The sequence below is a fragment of the Perca fluviatilis genome, chromosome 20 (genome assembly GCF_010015445.1).
Source record: "Perca fluviatilis chromosome 20, GENO_Pfluv_1.0, whole genome shotgun sequence".
NCBI lineage: Eukaryota > Metazoa > Chordata > Actinopteri > Perciformes > Percidae > Perca > Perca fluviatilis.
The window spans coordinates 4268953-4295358 of NC_053131.1; the positions used below are offsets into that span (position 1 = coordinate 4268953).

General features: G+C 40.9%; 1 protein-coding gene across 2 annotated transcripts in view; it reads right to left on the bottom strand.

The window, feature by feature from the left end:
• setd3 (SET domain containing 3, actin histidine methyltransferase) overlaps positions 1 to 26406 on the bottom strand; it is a 61985-nt gene that overhangs the window by 16272 nt on the left and 19307 nt on the right. For both annotated transcript variants that reach the window (XM_039785939.1, XM_039785940.1), the window contains exons 5-7: positions 24326 to 24398; positions 22804 to 23060; positions 5845 to 5903 (exon numbers count right to left, since the gene is read on the bottom strand). In XM_039785939.1, the coding sequence (XP_039641873.1) occupies positions 5845 to 5903; positions 22804 to 23060; positions 24326 to 24398 (389 nt within the window). The remainder of the gene's footprint in view (positions 1 to 5844; positions 5904 to 22803; positions 23061 to 24325; positions 24399 to 26406) is intronic.

The following is a 26406-nucleotide window of genomic DNA, read 5'->3' on the forward strand; positions in this document are numbered from 1 at the left end:
CACATCATCTGAAGAGGCAATGAAATTAAGGTGAAACTTTGCACATTTTCAGTGACACAACCAGTTAAAAAAGATCCCCAGATCTTCTTCCAACCTCTCCGGGTAACAAGTATCACAATGGTCGAGGCACAACATTTAAAATCACATTAAAATCCACGAAACCAGCCTGAAAATGAAGAAAATCTAAAACGATTGCATGACAGTCTATGGAGCAGTTATATATTTGTCCTATGCTATGATTGGCCAGTCTGACCTTGAGGTGCAGGACTTGGTGAAGAGTCAATTGCAGTTTATTACTACTTGGGTGTTATGTTTTATAGTTTTGGCCATTATCTACATAAGTTATGGTAAACATTTCACTCACTAAGTGAGTTGACATTTTGTTAACAAGCCAACAGTTAAGGCAGATTATGTAAACTAGGGAAAAAACAATTCACTTAAGAATCACAATCCTGGGGGCGACCTCTTGCCCGGGTTTGAATCTGACCTGCAACCCTTCGCTGCATGTAGTTCCCCCTCTCTCCCCTTGTCTGTCTTCAAGCTATCCAGTCAATTAAAAGGCCATGCAATCCCAAAATAAAGAGGAATCACAATTCTGAATTGAATCATACAACTCAAATTTGAATACTGTACATAATTGATAATTTTAGGGTTCTGCTGAACTATGTCAACAGAACCCAAAAGGTGGAAATGTGCCACAAGTACATAGTGCAGCACCTGACGGCATAATGCGCGCATACACTACAGTCATCTAGAATTCTTCTTCAATGAAGGCAAATACTTTGGCCCATTTTAGATTTCATCCTCTCAGAGAAAGGAAGATCTCAAGCTAACACGTTTTCAACTTGAGCCTGACCCAGGAGAGGGTGTCGGTGCCTTGAAAGACATCCTTCCCAATTCTGTTGCCAAAGAAGTGTCTCGCCTGTGCCTCGGTGTAGGGTGTGGAGGTCATTGGTGCCTGTATGCACCACAATGTACTGGGGGTTCCGCAATGTATCCTGTCTGAGCAGCTCCATGGCATGACCTGTGTTTCGGCAGCTGTTGGCTGTGGTGTTGAGGCCAGGAAAAAGGCGGTTGGTGTCAAGGTTTTGAGACCATGAGTAGGAGTAGAGGTGGGTTAAGGCTGTTGAAAGGGGGAGCTGCCACTGTTGGAGGGAGGTGGTGTTTTGGTAGAAGGGAAGAGGGTAGGTGTTGGGACAGCGGCATGCATGTAACTGGGCAGAGAACCATTGCAGCTCTAATTCAGGGGTTGCTCTCTCATCTATTGAAACTCTTTGCTCAAGCTTAAGTCTTTGTTGGTTGCATCCTCCTTTATTTTGGATTGGCTTCAGGTCTGGCTCTGTGACCTGTGACCTCTGGGATCATGGTGCCATCCTCATCTTCCTGATCTGATCCTGTGTTGCTGCTGGTACTAGGTCAGTCTCTTTCAGCCTCTGCTTTCAGCTTGGGGAAGAGTTCCTCAAATGAGTTGAGGCTTGCCTCATTTCCCTGTACTAGCACTGTACCTTTTTTTGTAGTAGGTAAAAGTGAGCAGAGGGTTGTCTGTGTCAAGGGATTCATCCTTACACACAGTTAAGCAGCCATTGGCATGCCTTCTTTGGCAATGTGTGTGTAGCTGCTAAAGATGGCCTGCTTCCATGTGTTGATATCTGTATGAAAGAGGACGTTTTTTATCTTCTTGCTGTTGCAAAAGATATAGTCAGCAAACAGTTCTGTATTAAAGGAATCACACTAAGCTGGTTTAAGGTTTAAGTCCTATTTATCTGACCAATCTCAATTTTTTAATGTTAACGATGAATCCTCCAGGCACGCTAAAGTTAGCCATGGCGTTCCACAAGGCTCAGTGTTTGGACCAATTCTATTCACCTTGTACATGCTTCCTCTAGGCAATATTATTAGGAAACACTCAATTAACTTTCAGTGTTATGCGGATGACACCCAATTATATCTATTAAATCAAGCCAGACGAAACCAGTCAATTAGCTAAACTTCAAGCATGCATTACAGATATGAAATCCTGGATGACCTACAATTTTCTGATGTTAAACTCAGACAAAACCAAGATTATTGTGCTGGGCCAAACTCAGAAGCTCATTATCTAAAGATATAGCTACTCTGGATGGCACTGCCCTGGCCTCCAGCACTACTGTCAAACATCTAGAGGAGTTATTTTTGATCAGGATATATCCTTTAACGCCCAACTAAAACAAACCTCAAGAACAGCCTTTTGTCAGATGCGTAACATTGCCAAAATTAGGGACATCCTGTCTTGAAACAATGCTGAAAAACTAGGGGTCCACGGAGCCCCAGTAGTCCAGATGCACCGATCTGACTTTTTCAGCCCCGATACCGATGCCAGGGCTTTGTGTATCTTGTCGATACCTGATACCGATCCGATACTGTTGTTGAATTAATAATAAACTGTATACCTTTCACACCTTATACCTTCCTTCCACCATGTGGAAGAGACTAAAGGCACCAGACCTTTCTAACTAAACATTACTTTCCTAAGACAAAACAACATAGATGTAATGTATTGAATTCTTATTTGTTATTTAAAAAACAGTTGTGTATTCAAATCGAAAATATAATGCAATCAAACTTCTTAAAATAAAGTTTAATAAATAACAATAATGGGCCTTTATATAAGTTTATAATAGCTTATTCTACTGTCAGGAGTACATAGAATATCACAAAAACATTTTACGGTCATCATGTTTACTAAAAGCTTTGATTACTAAAGGGTTTGCTTGGCTCCACAACATTATACAATAAAGTTATATGAAAGAGAATCCATTAAACGGTTACAGAATCTAGACTTTTTTTTTTTCTGCAAACGAGTAAAATAAACTCAAATCGAATGAATACACATACAAACAACTTTAACATTGTTTCCCTTTCAAAACAAAATAGTTGTAAGCTAGTTGTATAAATACTATCTTGGCCACAGGTAAGTTAGGTTGTAGTGGGTGACTGAACGTAGCTCCGCTGTCAGCCTCCTTCGCTGTTTGAATAACGTTAGCAGGTTGGCGGACGAATTTCAGCGAGGCAAGACATCTTAAATCCAGTGTTTAATCATTGCTCTGAACCCGTCTTTCTCAACAGTCTGTAGCGGGACCGTAGGTGGATTGCGTTCATAATGTTGCTCTGCTGCATGCTTGAAGTGACAAGTCTTTCACGTTAGCACGGTAACGTAAGCACGGCCGAGTAACGTTGGGCAACAACAGTGGCTAAATTATATCTGATTTTTTTAGAAACAAAAAACCTTGCAACAACAGACGGCTCCTCTCTTGAGCATACATTGTTCTGGTGTATCTCCGGTCTTTCTTCATCCTCTTACTTTTTTCTCTGTTCTTGAATGTGCAGTAGTGACCGGAGCCTCTCCCAGCTTAACAGACTGTTATGCTACATGGCTAGCTAGCAGCCATAATGTTACCCAACATGCCGTTCGGTGGTGTAGCTACATTTGTAAATGTAAAATTATTAGTATTAGAAACGGTTTAAGTCACAAATTCTTATGTGCTATGGTGTTTTATCCTTTTAAAGACAGTTAGTTGTGGGTTATTAATGGTTGTGTTATAAAGTTACTACCATGAGTGAGAAGGGTACGCAGTTAACAGGGGTCCCAGTGCTGTGACGAAAAAAAAAAAACTATCGGCCCGTGGATCTGTTAATTTTTCCGATCCCGCTATTTTGTCAATATCGGGGCCGATATCCAATCCTAATATTGGATCGGTGCACCAGTAACCCAGAAACGGTGACTTTGCCTTGGGTATGGAGCCCAGCAGGCTGCCGCTTTGTGGAGCTCCTGAAGTCTGACACGTCTTACCAAATTTGCAATTAGCCATCAATTTTCGTAAAACAGCCCATATTTGAGCTTTATATAGTTGATTTCACACATAAAAGTCTCAGAAGTGAATTGAATAACGAAATAGCAGACAAACAATGTATAATGTTGCAGTGTCTGAAATATGAGACGTGCTGTCTCGTCTCCAATGTATGTGTATGTGGTTCGCTCAACCAATCAGCGCACATATCATATTCATGCATATCATATTTGGAAGAAAAGCTCATCTTCTAAATAGGGCCATATTCACAGGGTAGTTAAGGGCCCATAGAATAGCACTTGGGCCATTTTCAGTCCAACCAATGTAACATACCCTATTAGGAGACCTTAAGGAATAGTGTGAAATACCCTATATAATCAATCATTCTATCACCCCTTGGAAAAGTTTTTTTCCATTCAGAACACAAGAGAAAATAAGAGTTTACTTGCAAAACATAATGAGCTAAATTATTGTTTTTCTCGATTATTCTGTTTTTGTGATCATTGTTAGCTGAAGTCATAATCATGTTTAAATATCGATTAATTGCACAGCCCTAGTGCAATGTTATTATTACCAATAGGAATGATGGCCAAACCTATAAAAATAAACCAGAAATATTCGAAGGGAGATATTCTTATAGGAACGACACACATAAAAATGTAGATGATATTGCCCAGTCTGCACGCACGCACGCACACACTTTTTATGTCCACATGAAGAAAATGATACAGACACACATATTACTAATGCAGTACAATACATATGCAAACTCATGGACCAGTGGCATGCAGCAGGTCTTCACAATATCACTTTAAGGGTATAAGTAGCAACGTCTCCGCCATATCTGGGGGCTGCCAATAACAGCAGATACGGCACAGTACTGTGCGAGCTGTTTAGCCCTCTTTTTGGCCATTCCAAGTTGTTGCAGCCCTCTTACTACCAACCTGTGTGTGTGTCCTAGGCTACCAAATATGAAAACGAGCAGTCTGCACTAAGGCTGGGATAACCGACCCGAGCCCGACGGGTCCCGATGGTACCCGACGGGCGGGGCCGGGTTCGGACGGTCACATCAGCGCGGTAGCGTAAGGCATTGGACATTTAAAATTTAAAACAGCTTATTATGTAATGGGCCTGTTTCACTTGATGCAAAGGATGCATATTAACCTAACATCAGTCTTCCTGTGTGCAGAATTGCGGAAATGTGTTTATAGCTTTAATTGACAATGAAACACGTGCATATCAGACAGACTGCAAGCCGCAGCGCATTGAGCGCAACGATGGAAGATAAGTTAAAAAGAAGTTGGCCTCAGGAGATTTTAAAACCACCGAAAATGAAGTAAAGTCTGCTGTGTGGAAGTATTTCCACATAGTTGTCTAGGCATATGTTAATTTTATTTCAATCATATGATTGGGCCTCTTGTGTGCGCCTGTGTTAACGTGGGCTTGTTGCCCCTTGTGCCCGCTCACTGTGCTGATGCACTCATCTGTTGACATTTCTGAGTGCCTTACAGTTGCTTAATAAAAGCAGGCTTTCCAAACAAACAAACGTAGCCTACATGTGTCATTAGTATGAGAAAAAAAATTAGATTTTAACTGTGTCGGGCCGGGCCGGGCTCGGACATAAATCTCTTGATGCCTGTCGGGCTTGAGCCGGGTTCGGTCATGGTTCTGTCAGACGCGGGCCGGGCTCGGACAGAAAAATTCGGCCCGATCCCACCACTAGTCTGCACCTATAGCCTCACTTTGAGATGGTGTTTAGGAGTGGTTAGTATTTAACTACCTTGGTGTAGAAAACCTCCTCCATGCTGGAGTCAAAGGTGCAGCCTACCTCCAAAATGTACACCTCACTGGACTCCTCATTGATAATAACAGCTTGTGTATTGGCAGCCAGTTGCAAGAAAGTACTAGGGTTACTATTGCAGTGCTGAAACATGGATGGTTTTACCTGAGAATGTTTGTACATTCTTACCGAGAGTGGAAAATGGTTACACACACACACACACACACACACACACACCTGTAGTCCTCAAATGTGAAGCTGTCCTTCAGGGGCAGTTTGCTTGCAGCAGGATGAGTCTGGGATGGAGGGAAGAAGGTGGTCGAATAGAAAAAGGGAGAGAGAAGAAAAAAAAAAAAATCAGAATGAAGAATTTCATTATGCAGGTATGCTGGAGAGGGGCTGCCTGACAGGGAAGCCTAACAAGAAGGACTAGGAGTAGACGCCACTGGGGCAGGCATGTTTGTGTGTGTGGGTGGTCCGTTAGTGCAGTGTGACACTCGCCCCCTCACATACATCACTGTCAACTTAATTTGTTGTGGCCAGCAGCCGTCATAAATCTGCCTCATCAATTTAGGCCTGAAACGGGGTGTGTGTTTCTGTGTGTGTGTTGGGGAGTATGAGTCTGTCAATGCTGCCGGTTTCTCCATTTAAAGACACAGCCACCACCTACCAGAGCCATTTGCAAACGGTCCTGAGCTTAAACAGGGGGGGGGGGGAGAGAGAGACAGAGAGAGTGAGAGAGAGAGACAGAGAGAGAGAGAGAGAGAGAGAGAGAGAGAGAGAGAGAGAGAGAGAGAGAGAGTGTACAAGAGGTCAAAAGGGATGAGCAAAATTAAAACAAAATGCTTTGATTTTTAATTTTCTATTTCAAAACATTTCGGAGTTTGCCAAAATGTAAAATTGCCAGTGCACCAGTGTGGCTTTAGTCCAGGCTTAAAATGTTTTTGGAACCCCACCCTGATGCGATTTTAGACATGGCGAAACAAGGCCTGTCAACTGCAGAAATCTCTGTGCGCATATCACAGGAAAGTGCAAGAGGATTTTCTGCAAGAAATGTGAGGAGATTTTGCGCTGAAAATAACTCAAGCTCGATGGCACTCCCCAAGACAATGCTAAAGTTGCATTCGGCAGTGAAGGGGAATCTTAAAGGAAACTTAACGTTGAAGTTAGCTTCCAATTTGCAGCGTCCTATTCGGCAGTTGAGGGAAAAATAACTTACATTGGTGAGCAACTGATCCTCCGTTTTTTTAACTCCTTACTGTTGTAAAAGCACATTTAGATAAAGCATTAAGGATGTCTGAAACACACTTTAAGATTTGTGAAGGCTTTATTATATTTATGAGAACTGTTGCCATGTAAATGACAACATCTGGTCTCAGAATATGAAAATTATTTTTTATTTCTGAAACCCAGTTCCAAATTAGAATCGATTCTAAAATGACAAGAACCAGATACCGTGGAAAAGAATTAGTTTTGGTTATGCTTATCGGTTCCTCGACGTCTACACATGGCGCTCTTTCTGGACAGGGAAACGTTGTGCAAGTCGATACATTTAATTTTGTTCATGCACTATGGGCAAGATGAATAGGATCTGTGAGCACACAAGTCAGCCGTGCGCAATGTTCTGCAGGTTTTCTATCGCCTACTGCAGTTTGCTGTCAGAGTACAACCTTACTTGAGACCACCTTTTCAAATGGATTTGGGTACTGTGGACTTTTGGATCAAGTGTACTCGGGTCCAGGATCATGTCCCCTCAGCCCGCTCTGTCTGAAAACATTTTTGTATGTTATTCGGGACTTCGTTACGTTTGATTTATGGGAAAGGGATTCCGGTGCCGCCAGAGGTTCTGCCGGATGTCCCTCATTTTTTGGCTGGATGTCCCTCTCCTTCCTCTCTTTGTGTTGGCATTCTAAACTCCGGTTGATTTTGATAACATCCTCCGAGCTAGAACAGACAATAGAATTGCATTTCTCTTTTTTATCGAGTAAAATTCTTGTCACACACTTAACAGCCATTTTAATTCCATATATGTTTAACCAAAACAAGTTCCTTCCCGAGGCACCGTTGCTGCATTTAGCGCTTAGTGCCATCCAAGACTATAGTGATTGGTTTAAAGAAATGCAAGTAAATCAGAGCACATTTTTTTCTATCCAGGAATGTTGTGGACTAACAAGACCTTCCTCCGCAGCACTGTGGAGATAGGTCTACTTGGCAGTAAATAATTTCTTTCACATATCTTATATGAGGTTTCCAGTTGATTTTGTGGTCCTATATCACACCCAGAAATGTAATGGCAAATTGCCCCTTCCCTATTTCCTACACCCCCACTTCCAGGGCCCTTGCTCGGATTCTGAACTGCTCCCAACTGATAGTCCCGTCGCTGCGTTCATCGTCGTCGCTAGAGACCTAAATAAGGCTAACCTTAAGCAGGTTATGCCTGTCTCAATCAATATATTGACTGTGCCACAAAAGAAATAAACACTCTGGATCAATGATAAATGCCATTTAGACAGTTCTAGAGCGGAATCACTACCCGCATTCAGTAGTAGCGACCATGCGGCCATCTTGCTGAGGTCAAACTAAGTTAACAGACTATGGTGCATGCCCCCAGTTAGACATCAGGTCAAGCCAATCAGAGGCAGACCTACAGTCTGCACTACACATCTGGGGCACGTTCCAGGACAACACTGATGACTTCAATAGTTCAATGAGTCTGTGGTAGATTTAATTTATAAAACAACAAAAGCAACTGTTCCCAAAACTATAGTTAAATCATTCCACAACCAGAAACCATGGATTACAAGAATCATCCGGGATGGCATAAACCCATGCACTGCAGGGCAGCAAGGAGGGCAATCCCAAAAGCATGTGGCAAGGTCTAAGAATTTTGACAGTTTACAAGCCCACCCCCTCCTCCTTGTCAAGTGCTGATGAGTCTATAGCAAGTAAGCCGAACACATTTTATTCTCGCTTTGAGGCCATAGGCAGCCAACAAGCAAAAAAAGCTGCAGCAGAGGTTAATGGATGGGTAGGTGCACCTTTCACACCCAACTCACTTTCTGAGCATGATGTCAGGAGGGCTGTCAGGCATGTGAACACCAAGAAAGCTGCATATTGACTGGTGAGAAAGGCAAGGCAGAGACTGTTTCACTTAGATGCCTGAGGAAATCCCAGGAACCCTTCTCATATACGGAGAAATTTCTACTCCTGCATTATTGACAGCGTCCTGACAGAGAACATCACTGCCTGGTACGGAAACAGCACTGTAAAAAGACCGCAAGGCTCTGCAAAGAGTAGGTAATTTGGGTGAACACACAATAGACCGTGCCCTACCCTGCCTAAAGGATACTTAGCCATTGCAAGAAAACGACTAAGAGAATAATTTTCTTCCTGTGGAGATCGGAAAGAAGGTAGTCCTACCTGTGCCAAAAAAGTGTTGACACTGGTGACTTTAAGGAAGAAAGGATTTAACTCTGTCCATCAGCATGCCGCACGAAGACATGCAGGCTTGTTTACTTCATAGATGAAATGGCGGTTAGTATAAACATAGAAGCTAAAATGCAAAAGAACATTCATTGCGTCTTGGACAAAAACTTACGACTGGGTTGAGCGAGTGTGTAGTTGGGGTGTTGAGCGAAAGAGAGAGAAAGACGCCGGCTGTGCTGTTTAGGCTAGTTATTTAGGAACAGCTAAGCAGAACCGTTTTTAATTTTTTTTAATGATTTCTTTGGAAGTGGAATTTTGGATCCGGTTCTCGATACCAAACCCTACTCACATTTTTATGATGAATCATGCACAAGTTGAAGGAGCTGATAGGATAACATCCAATGGAATTGTACCTGGTTCAATTTCATGTGAAAGATAAAACTGATTGATTAATTCATTGATTGTAGAGAAATGCTGAAGATGTCAAACAGAGAGTAGTGACAAGCTTATTTTTACACTGTAAAATACCCTGTCTAGTACGTTCTTGGTCACAAAAAACCTTGGCAGCCATGGCTATGCAGAAGAAGCTAGTTAGAGATGCAGGTTAACTGTATTAAATTCAGAACACTTTGTCATTGTAAGTGGGAACAAATCTTCACACCATTGATGCCAAATTAATCTACTATACTATAATCTACTATACTATATACTATTATTTACTTGATGTACAGTATCCGTCAACAATTAAAACTTTTCCTATGAAGACATTCTATCATTTTAAAGCTGTGTTTTACTACTGTACTTACAGTTTCATTATCTGCTTCAACAGTAGCCTTTACCTATGGGTGTCCACAGCAGGGTTTTTAGAGTGCTTAGCTGCAAATGATAATAGTTGGTCCACCTTTAAAGGTCAACCTACCTTAAAGGTCCCATGGCATGAAAAGTTCACTTTATGAGTTTTTTTTTAACATTAATATGCGTTCCACCAGCCTGCCTATGGTCCCCCAGTGGCTAGAAATGGTGATAGGTGTAAACCGAGCCCTGGGAATCCTGCTCTGCCTTTGAGAAAATGAAAGCTCAGATGGGCCAATCTGGAATCTTGCTCCTTATGAGGTTATAAAGAGCACGGTTACCTCCCCTTTCTCTGCTTTGCCCGCCCAGAGAATTTAGCCCACCCATGAGAGAGAGACATCATGGCTTTCAAACCAGCAAAGTGGCAGTTGGTCAAGGCCACACCCCCACCCTCCACCTTGCCCCCCTCTCTCCTCCTCAATAGCTACAGACACAGAAATGGCACATCCTAAGGAAAGCTCATTGTGGGACTGGCTCTAGTGGCTGTAATTCTGCACCAAGGCTGAATTATGGGAAAGAGACTTCAGATACAGTATTAGGGGACCACTAAGGTCTATATAAAAGAGACTTCAGATACAGTATTAGGGGACCACTAAGGTCTATATAAAAGAGAATTCAGATACAGTATTAGGGGACCACTAATGTCTATATAAAAGAGACTTCAGATACAGTATTAGGGGACCACTAAAGCCTATATAAAAGAGACTTCAGATACAGTATTAGGGGACCACTAAGGTCTATATAAAACATCCAAAAGCAGCATGTCATGGGACCTTTAAGCTAGTGGGCCTGTGCTGAAGTTGTCGATAGCGTAACGTCCTTTCCTTTCATTTAAGGATAATACAACCTCTGAGTCCAATAAAAGTCTTTTATTTATTTTCCGTCTTGATTAGTTGTGCAATTAGCATTTAGTGATCTTCAGTGAGATTAAGGTTTCTGTGATTTATCTTGTCTTGAGTTTTTTGGGAGAGTGGAGTGTGAGAGGGTAGTCATTAACAAAACATGAAAACATCAAAAGACATGGCCTAAACATCATGGAAGGGGCAACATTTTCATTCAACTATTCAACCTAATCACTAACCCACTTCTGGAAAATGAGAGAGCTGGCATTAAGTTTGGAATGGATACAGATGTCAAACTTACAGAAGCATATTGCTGCCACGCCAGAAGAAGGGATCAGTATTAATTATTTCATTAATTAAATATTACTATTATGTTAATTATTTTTATATATTAATTAAATATATTATTATTATTTTAAATGTTCCATTGTTTGTCCGCATTTGCAACCGGTCATATTAGAAGGCAATTTGGCCTAGTGAGCTTTGATTAATTTAGTATGCAGTTAACATGGTCATACTTTTTAATTTAAACTAAACTCCTGGCATTTCTCCTGACATTTTTCACCTATTTGGAAAAGGAAAATAACAGGAGTAACAGGCTAACCAGCTCAATCGCCCTGCCATACAATACTAATCAAATGCCTAAATGAGAATGAATGCTTTATTTGTAACATTTACTCTGTTATATCAATATATTGGTTTGATCGTTTCATGTTTAGTATATTTAGTAGCGTAAAACATTTTGGGTGCTACCATATATAACAGTAGGCTATAGATCTGATAGAAAACTGAAGATGTACATCAGCAATGGCGCTGGGTCACATCCACATAAACATCACTGCACAGTCGTTGTAGATTGATCTCTGACACATTTAGAAAGACAGCACCTGATCGGTAAACACCGTCACCTCACTGCATACTGGCAATCAAGATGGCCAGGGCTAACAGTAAAACACTTCTTTTCATGCCACAATAAAAAGTAACAAAGAAGCCAGGTAGTGTATTTTCTGGTAAAAAAACTTAAATGATAACACTAAAGACCTGAAATACAGGTGATAACGTGCTGCCTATATGGTAATGTACTGTAGGTTGGGAAGTGTTTACATGCAAGAAAACATCTCTGTGTTTGGGGAAATGTCAGTAGTGTTTTTTCCTGTCTGTATACATCAGCATATATCAGTCTGTGTGGCTGATCATACATCCAACACACTGGACAGACAGAGGACAGGGAGGTGGAAATGGGGGGTAGAAATAGAAAGCGAGAAGGGCTTTTGAGGAAGCTACATTCAGGTCAATTCAATTCAAAGCCAATGTGACAAGCTAAATTTCAAGCCCGGTCATCTGAGGAGGAGGGAGATGGGGGCAGAGCGAGGGGCTCTATGAGGAGGTAAGAGAGTAAGTGTGTGTGTGTGCGTGCGTGCGTGCGTGCGTGCGTGCGTGCGTGCGTGCGTGAGAAGATGTATCAAAGATGAACCTACTTTAGATGAAACCACGGCCACTTAATAATTTTTAGAACACTCAAAACCACTTTACAGAGTTATGAAAGGAAATAAATCCACACACTAAAAAAATCAGCACACAATCAAACATTAAAAGCAGCTCTAAAAATGTGAGTTTTTACTTTTGATTTAAACATGGACAGATGCAGTGCAGTGGTGGATGTGTTTTTGGGAAGAGAGGGAGGGGCTCTGTCACCCCAGGTCTGGTGCTTGTTCCTGAGTGGGGGAGACAGGAGGTTGGCATCAAATGAGAGGAGGCTGTGGGAAGAAGTGTGGGGTTGGAGCAGGTTGTGACATAGGAGGGGGTCTGGTTATGGAAAGCTTTGTGAGTAAGTAGGACTATAAATTGTATCCGTTGTGGGACAGGTCGTCAGTGGAAGTTCTGGAGAACAGGGGTGATGTGGTTACAGAAGCGTAAATGGGTGAGCAGATGAGCAGCAGATTTCTGGAGTTTATTTAGGACGTTGGATGATGTACCATAAAGAATGCTATTTCAGTTGTCAAATCTGGATGTGATTAAGCATTGATTAAAAGGTCCCATGGTATGAAAATTTCACTTTATGAGGTTTTTAACATTAATATGCATTCCCCCAGCCTGCCTATGGTCCTCCAGTGGCTACAAATGGCGATAGGTGAAAATGAAAAGCTCAGATGGGCCGATCTGGAATCTGCTCCTTATGAGGTCATAAGGAGCAAGGTTACCTCCCCTTTCTCTGCTTTGCCCTCCCAGAAAATTTAGCCCACCCATGAGAGAGACATCATGGCTTTCAAACAAGCAAAGTGGCAGTTGGTCAAGGCCAAACCCCCACCCCTCTCTCCTCCTCAATAGCATTTAAAGCTACAGACACAGAAATGGCAACTACTAAGTAAAGCTCATTGTGGGACTGGCTCTAGTGGCTGTAATTCTGCACCAAGGCTGAATTTCAGGAAAGAGACTTCAGATACTGTATTAGGGGACCAGTAAGGTCTATATAAAAGCCTCCAAAGAGCACCATGTGATGGGACCTTTAAGGTTTCGTCAGCAGAGAAGGAGAGCAATGGGCGGTCCTGGTGATTTCATTGACAGAGGATGCTGTCGGAAAAAACTTTTGAGGTTGCAGATGTGTAGGTCGCGAGAAAGACTGGAGTTATTGATGGTGAGGCAGAAGTTGTGAGTAGTTTTGGTGAAGGATTTGGGAAGGATGATAATCATGTGTGATTTCACAGAGGATAAAAAAGGACACGAAGCAACGAAACCTGGGGGATGCCTTTGGACAGAGGAGTGGGGGAGGAGGTGCAGTTGTTGAATTGTTGCCATTAGAGGCCATGACAGTGCGAGCGTTTTACTCGCATTTGCGACTAGATGTGCGGTAACTGTAAATAGATTTAGGAGTGTGAATAATGTTAGCGTATATTCAAACTTGCAGTTTTTTTTTGAAAAGTCTAACCACAGTTGTGACCGCTTTATCAGCATTGCTATCCCTGTAAACTAAACAAGCTGCAGAGGCGACGTCTCTCTGCTGCGCCCTGTACATAAAAACTTCATACAAATGATAAAACCTCTCTGCCCTGGCTGTGCCATTGTTTTCCTATGGCACAGCCAGATTTGCTCAGATTTGCCGTTAAGTGCTCCATTCACGTGCATGCCGAACTGTGGGGGAGGTCTGTTATACAACTCAATTCAACATCACGGACAATTTTCTGATCAATAGAAAATGTATTACAAAATAGAAAACATTAAACTTGACAACGGTTTGTATTCATAACGCGATTGTATTATTGTACAAATTAGCTACAAGTATCACTGTACCCCAACAGTAATAGCATTTACCCATGCTGGGCTAAGTCACTCTATAGCTGACTGGACTGAATTCTCCAGGGCTCTGTCTGGATTCAGTGGGACACTCAATATTTTTGTGCCGAGCATAGAGCCTGCATAACAGAGACAACTAATAATGGACTAATATTTATGATAATGACCAGATAAATACAAACCAAATTCTTTTTTCCCATCCCAAGTACTTGTAAGCCGTGAAGTAAACACACTGCCAGAGCATCTGTGTAAAGGATGAACTCTGCAAAGTATTCGTTTTTTTTGAGAATATCAATGCATTCCTGCCACAGTTATTCAGATTAAGAAGATCTGAGGGGGAGCACTAGAACAAATCTAGCATTAGGTTGTGACTAGGACCACAACACAAGAAAATGACCAGCATTCAGACAATGTGTCACAGAGTCTCCACGGTATCCAGACAATGTGGATTAACACTACAATTAACATCAATAACATAGACAGCATTATACCAGGAGCCAAGAGTATTGGGTCAGTAACTAAAGCTCCTCCACCACTTTAGGTCACTGACTTTAAATCATTTAGAACACAACACTGTCACCTAGTGGAGTCCACTGAAATGGCATGATTTTCAAAAAGGGAGTAAACAAAGCATTAGTCTTTAGTTACCCTTTGTATGTAAAAGATGTATATACACTAATTGAAAAAGGCAATAAACTAATCACTATCAGAGATATCCCTTTAAATTTGTGTTTAAAAGAAAAGATTCAGCCAAATACAGATATCATGTCTATCTTACCTTGCAAAACAGTCATTCCACTGTCTGTTCATCATCTAATTAAAACAAACACCTGACAAATGTAATGAATTATTCCAGGCTTCTTTGATATGAGAGAACTTTAGAGGAATGTGGTGAGTTCTGATCAAAGCTGAGCTGTCATTTCACCATGCATCAGATTATTAATGGGACATTAATAGCATATTAGCATATTTTGAGATTACTATCCCACTATCTGTTGTCTGGGCTTGGTAACCAATATTTCATACACTACTATACTCACTATATACTACGGTCTTCATATCTTATTCCATTAGTTGGCATATTACAGTGGACTAAAAACTCTGCTCTTTAGAAACGCTGACAAACAAAGGGTACTGCTGATTGAAATGTAAATATATAGGAAATATATCAGTGACCATAATTCATAGTACAACATTGACAATAGAGCAGACTATCTGAAAGTTCAACTCTGCCTGAACTACTTATTTTGATTGAAGGTGTTGCTCAGTTTCCAAAAACTTAACCACTTTTCTGGCCCAATGCCTCCCCCATTTCATTTATTTTTATTATTTAATAGGTATTTTTCATGGAAGATACTCTGACATAGCCTAGAAATCTAGATGCACCCTAGCGGCAGATAATATAATGTAACAGCCAGGGTCAGTCTAGCAACTCTCCATTGGCTTGTGAGCTGGAAAAACCAGACTCTAGTCAGGCCAATCAAATCGTGTATAGAGTCGGTGGGCGGGCTTAACATAAGGACAGCAGAGTTGCAACGGTTCCACGTGAATTCCCTGCTACTTGAAAACAAAGAAGATGGCGGCTGCTGCTACTGGCGAACAGCGGTCTTTCGAATCAGCTTTGGAACTCTGGAAGACTTGGAAGATGTGTTCGGAGTTTTGCCGACCGGATAAAGAAAAAGTTTCTATCAACTAGCGTTGCTCTGGTTGGCTATGAGTGCAGAGGAAATTTGAAAGACAACCGTTTATCCCGCCCCTCGGATTGAGCCCTGCCAATGGTGAGTTCCCAGACCCAAAATCTTGATGTGGGTCTGGCTTGTCAGGCTAACTCTGACAAGTAACAAAAGGAAAAGCAGGTGTAAATAATAATACTAATAATGACTGGATTCAATTTAGCCGCTTTAGTTTCATGGTCCTGGTATTGTGCATGTTGGCTGACTGTCACACTGTCATGGTTTGAACAGAACAGAGCCATTGTTAATGTTATTAGTAACATCTGTAATTTTCCTATTATGACAAGTAAAAATGCCTGTTAAAAAAAGGCCTGTTATAGAAAAGAGGAAAGTCAGATGCCCCCTAAAAGTAACCTTGTCAATGCTAATGTGGCTCATCGTGACTCAACAGAGTTTAGCAAATAGACTGTAGTATTGTGTGGGTAACTGCAGTAATAAACTTTATAGAAAGACTTCAGGTGCCCTGAAACCTTAATTTCCTCACAATTTTACAAGCCTCTACAATCCAAAATGCTTTGGTTCAGTTAACAAGCCAATTTATCTCTATTTCTTGTTTCCTTTTCAGTTATCTTGTATTTGACATCATCCCAGTTCACGAAGCTTATACATCAAGTGTTTTTAATCTTTTGTTGAGGACGTAACATCACCATAACTTACCTTTTTAATGTATGTTGGTAGTAAAATTGTTACAACAACTGAAGTTGTCATTATTGTTTTCAGTAAATGTGTTCAAGTGTTTGGTGTGGTTTCAGTGAGAGGTAGCAGGTTGCCATATTTATTATTATTATTATTATTATTAATAATATTAATATTATTATTATTATTATTATTATTATTATTATTATTATTATTATTATATTAGCTGTGTTGGATTTGTAATAATGTTGCCAAGACATGCTCACACCTCCTAACCCAGCAGAGCAGCTGCAGCATGTTCTGGGATCCTGGTGGTCTATCTATCTATCTATCTATCTATCTATCTATCTATCTATCTATCTATCTATCTATCTATCTATCTAAACAGTAAAACATTATATACATTTTCTGGTATGGCATAAGCTTGTTCACTGTTGATTCCAATAACCCTGTCTGCCCACACAGCTGTTTCCACTTATTTTGGCCAGTGGCACCGGCAGGATTAGCCTAAATTTCATAGAACTGCCGCAGCTCTCATACAGTAGCTCATATTTGCACTCAAGTCATGCAGTAGGCCAATTACACCACACAGCCAGCCACACACATAGAAACACACTGCAGTGTTTCCACTATAATTGTACAGGCCTGGTGGGCCACCAGGCCAACGGGACCCCCGCCAGACCAAAACAAATAATAATAATACCATAAATAATGTCAAACAGGCATTCATCCGGAAATTATACATTTTAAGCCATCTCTCAGCTGCCGCTGCTCGCTAAGCAACGGCTCACACTTTAGTGGCAATCATTTTTCGGAAGCATTACATTAGCAAAAGAAAGTGACGTGAGTGCCTTAAAATTAAGTTATAAAGTGCGTAGGATATAGTTATAGACTGTACATACATGTCATACACTCACAGAAAATTGTTGATGTTAGCTAACGTGACAACAAAATACTGTATATTAACTTTTTTCTCCAAAGCGCCGACACGTATTTGCCACCCATCTTAAAATCTGGCATATTCTTGTAAGCTGCTGGCCGACACAAATGAGGCCCTGCTCTATCACACACACACACACACACACACACACACCCCTCAGCAACTGGCTGACAGTATTAAATGTTTTAAACGAGAACCACAACTAGAGAGGGCCTTGAGCATAGTCATAAATGTGTACATAAAATATTAGGCTGATAGTGTCCAGTAGTATGCAAGATAAGCTTCAGACAGACAGATACACAGATACTTATCACAGTAATGCATTACTTTTTGGTTGAAAAAAAGAAATCAGTAAAGTAATTTAGTTTAATTTTATTGAGGTAACGAACTGTAAATGATAACTATTTAGTAACCAGCACAAAACACTGTTCTTAACTGATTTGATCTTAATTATATGTAGGAATGTTCTGCCGCATATTAGTATTTCCCATTCATAGGTTCTACATTTCCCATTCATAGGTTCTACTTGGATGCACCGCCCACATTCCATTTGTTTCCAAATCAACTATGTATTTTTTGCAGCGCACACAGACTCTAGCCCCTCCCCCTCGTAAAGTCTCGCACCACGTACATGACAGCATCAAGGCTGAACAAATCGGGTTCCGTTACCTTGCATAAGCATGGACGCCTGGCCAATAGTAGTGCGTGAATGCTATTGAAGGGTGGGTCTAGGGCTGGGCGATATGGAGAAAATCAAATATCACGATATTTTTGACCAAATACCTCGATATCGATACCGCAACGATATTGTAGTGTTGACTATTGGTGCTTTCACTAAATATTTATACAATGAAATTTTTGATAAATAATCATCAGTAATGTGGATATAATGACTAAGTGGGTAAAGGCAAATAATAGAACAGCTAGAACAGTCTGGTAAGTTCAGAAAATGATATCACTTTACTGCAATGCAGCCTTTAAAATCAGGAAAAGACAACACTTATGCCATATTACGATATCCAAAATCTAAGACAATATCTAGTGTCATATCACGATATTGATATAATATCGATATATTGCCCCGCGCTAGGTGGGTCTTGCCTAGAAGTTGCGTGGATTCCATAATAACGCGTCCCTCAACTCTCTTGCTTCACCACTCACACACTGACATCACTCATTAGCACCTGCCACTCTCACTAATGCGATTAATGCTTCTTCTGTGTTCAGCCTCTGAATTACCCTACACAATTGATGTATTAAGCGCGCCCCTCGTAACAACGTCAACAAAAGATGACCAGTGACCAGTCAGTCAGTCTGTTTCAGCAGTAGCGCCTGTGCCATGTTTCAGGTGTAGAGGGGTTTCAGAGAATGCAGACTTTAAGAAGATGTTGTACAAAGTATATTTTCTTAACCACTAGTTATTACATTACTTATTATTTTATTATATTTAATCGCATTGTTTGAAAGGGCATACAAAATGTATTATTTTAATAAGAATTTGTATTTTTCCTAGTCTATTGTTCCATTTATTTCATTTGTACTGTTGAGCAAAGCAGAAATGTCTATTTTAAAATTATTACTTTTGTTATTTAATTGTAAAATATTAAGTTATTTAAAAAAAGTATTGCACATTTTTTGTTTAGGCATTTCTTTTTATGCTTGTTTAACTTTGTATGTTTAAAAGGAACACGTTGACTTATTGGGACTTTAACTTATTCACCGTAACCCCCAGAGTTAGATAAGTCCATACATACCCTTCTCATCTCCGTGCGTGTTCTAACTCTGTCCCCAGCGCTAGTTAAGCCTAGCACAGATGCTGGAGGTAACCGGTTCCAATTAGCCTACTGCTCCGAATAAGTGACAAAAAAAATGCCAACATTTTCCTGTTTACATGTTGTGATTTGTGAAGTCACAGGGTGTACAAATAACAAGGTCACTATGCTTTTACTATCTAGTAATTGTTAACTATTACTCCAACTCTGAGCGAACTCCAGGCGAACGCTCTGCTCCTCACCACAGGGCTTCAGGTGCTGCTAGCAAATCACTCCGCCCAAGTAGCAGTGCTTCGCCTTTCTGAGAATATAGTTCCCAGTTTGTATACGGTTAGAAGATGGCTGTGTCTCATATGACCTTGTTATTTGTACACACTGTGACTATCACAACATGTAAACGTTTTTACATGTTGGTGTATTTTTTGTCACTTATTCGGAGCATTAGGCTAATTGGAACCGGTTACCTCCAGGATCTGTGCTAGGCTTAGCTAGCGTGGGGGTATCAGACAGAGTTACAACACACACAGAGATGAGAAGGGTATGTATCGACTTATCTAACTCTGGGGGTTAAGGTGAATAAGATAAAGTCCCGATAAGTCAGCGTGTTCCTTTAAATTGAGGAATACACATTTCAAAATGTTAGTATTTTGTGCATTTTCGTTGATAATCGAGCAAGTAGACTCATTATACCATTATATCGCAATCACAATATTGTAAATCCCAATCACAATATAACTTTTTTTTCAAATTGTGCAGCCCTACTTATCACACAGAGGTAAGCCCACAGTATTCATCCTTTCACGTGTCAAATATCAGAAATGAAAGCAAAACTAATCACACTTTCTATATGATTATAAAAGTTGTGTCCTGGCACGGGAGTTCCTTATAACCTTATATACCTTACAATAATATCAAAAATGTTATTTATGTGAGTTTTTTTTTTAACAAAACACAATTTTTCTAAATTGTATTATTTCTATTAGGTTGGTGTGAATGTGCATGATCAGATGGCATGTGTGTTGACTGTTGAACTGAAAGATGGACTGCTCCACAGGAGAGATGGAGAGACAAATTTAAATGCTAAGGGGACTTATTGTCTTTCGTTAGACAAAATGTGATAATGCAATCGTGATTATATTTACGATTTAATTTTCTTTGGTCCCTCTAAGTGCAAACGTCATCTCACCAGTATGCTAGACCACCTCTCCACATATGTGAAGTCACACGCAAAAAACCTTGGAATCATATTTGACTCTGTCTTCACAAACAAATCAGTTATGTTGTTAAAAATAGTTGTTAATAATGGCAGACTTCCTTTTGCATTTAGGGTATGACTCCAAGAGGCTTTTTAGTAAGTCTGGTCATGATCCATATGCCTACCAATTTTCATACATCTAGGTGAAACGAATTGCAGGGGTTACTTCTTTGAAATGTATAGGGGCACCATCGAGCAATTTTTGTTTACACCCAAGCACGAGACCCATAAAATATAAAAATGTTCACTGGTTCAGATGCGTGTGCAAATTTTCACGCATTTTCGTCGGTGTTTAAGGCCTCAAAAGTACAAAATTAAAGTTGCAAGCAGCGATAAACGGGCCCTTGCACCCCGCGCACGTCAGGGTGGATGGCCAGCTTCCAGTCAACGCGCCCGTGTACTTTCATGACCGTCGGCCCCTGCACGCAAGAGTTAGACTTAATTTTCTCCATGGAATGCATAGCGTTGGAAATTACAAATCTGTAATCAGTTAAATCTATAGGAGGAGTACGTTAAAGTAGCCATAATCAAGAATAATTAGTTAATAAACTTAGCACAAAAAGTAAGGAAATTTGTGTTTGGTAGACCGAATGCTTTTTGGCAATAAATCTTATACCGTTGGAAAGCCTGTTTAGTTCCCTTTCAAATGGTGCCCCATTTGTAGAGATTGGCATGGTTTTATTTCAGTTAGTCTAATAGCTGGTTTGATTTGCACCGAGAGATGATCTTATGGAAAGTACCCCATGCCAATCTCTAGGTATGGTGAAGGTTATGTGATGATGTAGGGCTATTTTAATTCCAAAGGCCAAGGGAACTTTATCAGGATGCATAGTATCCTGGATCCATGAAATAACTGGCCTTTAAAATTAAAAATCTGCCTGCCTCTATGGGAATTTAATATAGAGGTGTACTGACTTTTGTTGCCAGCGATTTAGACATTAATGGCTGTGTGTTGAGTTATTTTGAGGGGACAGCACATTTACACTGTTATACAAGCTGTACACTTAATACTTTACATTGCAGCAAAGTGTAATTTCTTCAGTGTTAAAAGATATAATGAAATATTTACTAAAATGTGAGGGGTGTACTCACTTTTGTGAGATACTGTATGTCTGACTGCCTGACCTGGTCCCTGCATACATCCTCCCTCATTAAAAAAGCCAACCAACGCCTGCTCTTCTTAAAGAGACTGAAAAAGGCCCATTTCAACCCAACAGTCCTCACCTACAGGGGAACCATTGAGTGTGCTAACAAGCAACATCTCCCCCTGGCATGAAAGCAGCAACGCCTCAGAGAAAAGGGTCCTGAGGAGGGTGGTGAGGTCAGCTGAGAGGACCATTGTGGTAACGCTGCCACCTATTGAGAAGCTGGCCAAACAACGTGGCTTTTCAAGGGCAGAAAAAAATCATCAAGGACTCTAAACACCCCTGCCACAGTTTGTTCTCTCTCCTGCCCTCAGGCAGGCGGTATGCCTAAGGAGTAGGTCTGTGCTGTTTCGACTGCAATCAGACTGTTGAACAGCACCACACTGTGAACTGAGACAATGTGGAACATACAGTATGTGTGCATATGATATACAGTATGTATGGGTATGTGTGGGATATGTGTATACACGTGTATTTCTACATCTCTCATATTTTTTTAAAGGCTAGCCATCTTATTACATATATTTTTATTACATCATATTTATTTATAATTGCATTCTTCTAGCTGCTGATGGGTTTTTTTTATGTCTGTTTTTATGGTAGTCCAATGTAACATAATTTCGTTCTACACTGCACTTCCTGAAGTGTTTTTTGGAATGACAATAAATAATCTTTAATTTATCGCAAGGGCCCTATCCAGATCAGTCAAATGTGGCATGCCGATTCTTGGAGGAGACACTTACTGACTGTAGCTGTACTTACAGTAGTAGGGCCCATGCTCACAAGTGCTGCCAATCAGGTGCCTTATTGGCACCTGAAGGTACCTTATTGGAACCTGAGGGTACCAGAAGCTCAAAACAAGTGTTTGGCAATGGCAGAGAAGATTTGGCAAATTTTTCATGGGCGCAACCCACATACTCAGCGCTGCTGCTCATCTCACATTTGCATGTTCCTTACAAATGGGGTACCATTTGAAAGGGAACTAAACAGGCTTTCCAAAAGCATTGTTACCACAGAGAAATACCAAACACAAATGTCCTACTTTTTGTGCTAAGTTTATTATTTTAATATGAAGATAATAAGGAGCGTGTGAGTCCGGTTATGAGACACATGCCTACCAAATTTCGTACATCCAGATAAATCTCATGGCAGGGGCTTTTTAAGCCAATTTGCCACGCCCAAGCCCGACTTCGACGGTGCTCGGGCCCTAATAAAAACCACTGAATGAGATGGTGTGTCCAAACCTTTTACTGGTACTGTATATGCACAGTATGTATGGGTCTGTGTTCAGTGAATCTGCCCACCTGTAGCAGTTTGTAGAAGTAAGCGTACTGGCGTGCAGTGTTTTTGTACTGGCTCAGGACATCCTGCACTGCCTGTGTGCCCAGCAGCACCTGCACCTCATCCTGCTGGTAATAAAGCGGTGTGTCGTACTCCTGAGGAAGACTGCGGATGTATGGCAGCCAGAATGAAGCAGGGTTGGCCCGCTCACACAGCAGGTGGAAGGCTAGTGTCACATTGCCCATGGCCTGTAGAATCCTGTCCTGGCTGTACAGAGGACCTGAGACATAGAGGTTACAATCACTTATAGGATACAAGGATGCAAACTCATCAGGGGTAAAAAAGGTGATAAGATGCTCCCCTCCCGGGAAGATTTTTTAAATATCAGCAGTAAAATGTGGATTAACTGTCAATTTTAGCATAAGGGTATAGGGGAAAATTCACCCTAGAACGAATTTTATTACTTTTACAAAAGTAATGTAATCAGTAAGTAATCAGGTAAAAGAAAAAAAACAGTCAAGAGAGTGCAAAGCTTGGTTCCAAATTATCACAAATATTGCCACCCAGCTTGCATTTACTCACACAATTTAATAAAATTATGAAGTAGCCTAAATCCACTGTAATTTGAGACTATTCAAAGTCTATTAGGGGGAGTTTAAAAAGTAATTTTCATGACCTTTAAATGAATGTACTACTAGCAAAGTAGAGCAAAGCTGTATCGCACGTGTGCTATTTCGTGTGACATACAGGCCCGTTATTTTGTTCGCTGGACCCAGACCAAGTGAAACTCTTGAGATATGGACGGATCACTTAGATGAACTATTTTGGATTCAAAACCACAAATTTCGCCGAAAGGTGAAAAGTTTGCATTCCTGAGTATAGCAGAATGCTACTTTGAGCAGACTGAAAATCTTGGGTTACTGCAGTCAAATAGGTTAAAATGTACACACATTGAAAGTTAAGATATGTTCTACTAATCTCATAGAACATCAGTGGTAGAAGAGATTAGACGTGCAACAACCTCCAAGGTATTGATTTGGTGATTTCCTTTCCGCCTTTTTTCACCTGTGTTTAGGCACATCCTCTCTCAAAACGATGCAGAAAATCTAGTCCATGCGTTTGTAACTTCTATTGTAATTCCTTAATATCAGGTTGCTCGAACAAGTCCCTTACGACTCTCCAATTGATCCAGAATGCTGCAGCACATGTACTGACAAGAACTAAGAAGATTGAAAGATCATCTTTCTCCTGTATTAACTTCTCTGCATTGGCTTTGAAGGATTTAATTTAAAATCCTTCTCCTGACCTACGATGCTCTCAATGGTCTGGCACCATCACATCTTAAAAAGCTCATACTATAGTACCCTATTGCCACACTAGAGCACTGCGCTCCCAGAATGCAGGGTTCCCAGAGTCTCCAAAAGTAGAATGGGAGCCAGAGCCTTTAGCTATCAGGATTCTCTCCTGTGGAACCAAAAATTAGTATGGAAAAAGAAGGGGTCGTCTTATGTTCGTGCCAATACGGTACTTATCTGAAGTCCTTACCTAGTACAGAGTTCTGGGCCGATTCCACAGTCATTAGCATCTTCCTGGGAATCCACAGGAATAGTTCCTCTGCCTATACACACACACACACACACACACACACACACACACACACACACACACACACACACACACACACACACACACACACACACACACACACACACACACACACACACACACACACACAATTTTAGAATGTTGCATGGAAAAGTTGCAGCGGTCTGAACCACTAGCGGCGCCAGGATTTTGAGTGTAGGTGGGCCTCCAGAAAACTGGATGGGCCAGTTAAAATAAGCCCAAAAACAAAATCTATCTTTCCCCGATATGTGTGTGGCTGGGAATGTACGGAGTTTGGGCTGGCTTGCAGGCTCATCTATTGATGACAGGTCTAGCGGTAGGGATGGGCGATATAGACAATATGCAATATAAACGATACAAAATTGGCCTACAATAGAGATTTTAATTATATTGCACTATCGCGATAATTCATGTTGATGACGCAATCTACCCGCGAAGTTTAGAGCCACGAGCTGCAACCGGCTGCAGCGCATCATCGTCATCTTGAGTAAACATGACTAAAAGCGAAACAAGGAGCTGGTGAAAAAGACCGGTGCAACATCCATTATTTGGACTTAGTTTGGATTTAAGCCGCTACAACGGAGCTGTGGTCGAGCCGTACCATGGAGCCTTTCACCAGCCTGACCATTCACTATATAACGGACGATTGGAATCTTGGCAGCCGGTGTTTGCAGACGTTGTACTTCCCCGCTGAACATACAGCTGTGTGTGCGCGTGTGTGTAGCGGCGGAGTGGGACCAAAAAATGTACCGGGATGTTTACGGCCCCTGCCGACAGGGTTGAGCAGAGGCTGCACAGTTTGACCAGCAGGCAGCGGCGCCAGGATGGTGTCGCTAACAACTTGTAATGTATAACTATTATCAGACCGGCCCACACTGTGTGTGTGTGTGTGTGTGTGTGTGTGTGTGTGTGTGTGTGTGTGTGTGTGTGTGTGTGTGTGTGTGTGTGTGTGTGTGTGTGTGCAAATGAGTTACATTAGGCTGCAAGTAAGAAACTTTGTTTGAAATATGTTTTTATTTAAAATATATGTGCATCTTTGCCTAATACTGAAAGTATTTTCAGTACAGTGACTGTTCCTTAACTAAACAGACACCAGTTTGTCCTGTTCTCTGCATCTTGGGTGGCATTTAAGAACCAAGGACTTAAACTAACTAAGTGTAGTGCCTTTTAGAATGGTTTGCACTAAAGAGAAGACACCCAATACTTTAAGCTTTTTCTTTGTCAAAGTCTCTGCAACTAGTTTACTTGAATTTTATTTATCTGCAACATTATGTTGTATAATTACAGTTTTGAACAATACATTTTCTCAAAACTACATACTGTTTCTTTCTCTTTAAAAAAAATACATTTAGCAGTTTGGTTTTCCTTAGGGTCTATGTAACCTGTTCTGAAATGGTTCTATTATAATTTATATATCGCAATATATATCGTTATCGCAAGAGGCTGCAATGTATATCGCAATATGGATTTTAGGCCATATCGCCCATCCCTATCTAGCGGAGGTTGTGACAGGTCTTCTTGGGGAACGCCGTTTGTGCTAGGCTGCTGAACCCTGTCTCCTCCTATAAACACATAAAACGCTATCATAAGTTACCTCTGCCTACTGCTAATATTATAATAATAATAATAATAATAATAATAATAATAATAATAATAATTATTATTATTATTATTATTATTATTACCAAACTGTTAGCCTACTTGCCTTGTTGGTGTGAGGGGGTGGCTACAGGAGGACTTGATGGTGAGAGGGCGGCCAAGCAGGATGGTAACTAGTCACTTGTAATCGCGTTACTTAAAATGTCAGGAGTTTCCTGCTACTCGGAGCGTTTCTTGCTGAATTTAAATGAAAACAAGCTGCTTTGCTTTGTGTTTCATGTTAGCTAATAGCTACCGTCTGTGTCTGTCTCATTGAGCTTGCTTGAAAAGCTTGCGCGCAAACGTCATTCATTTCAATGGATCACTTGCTGGTGACGATGCAGCCTGTGGGCGGGCTTAAG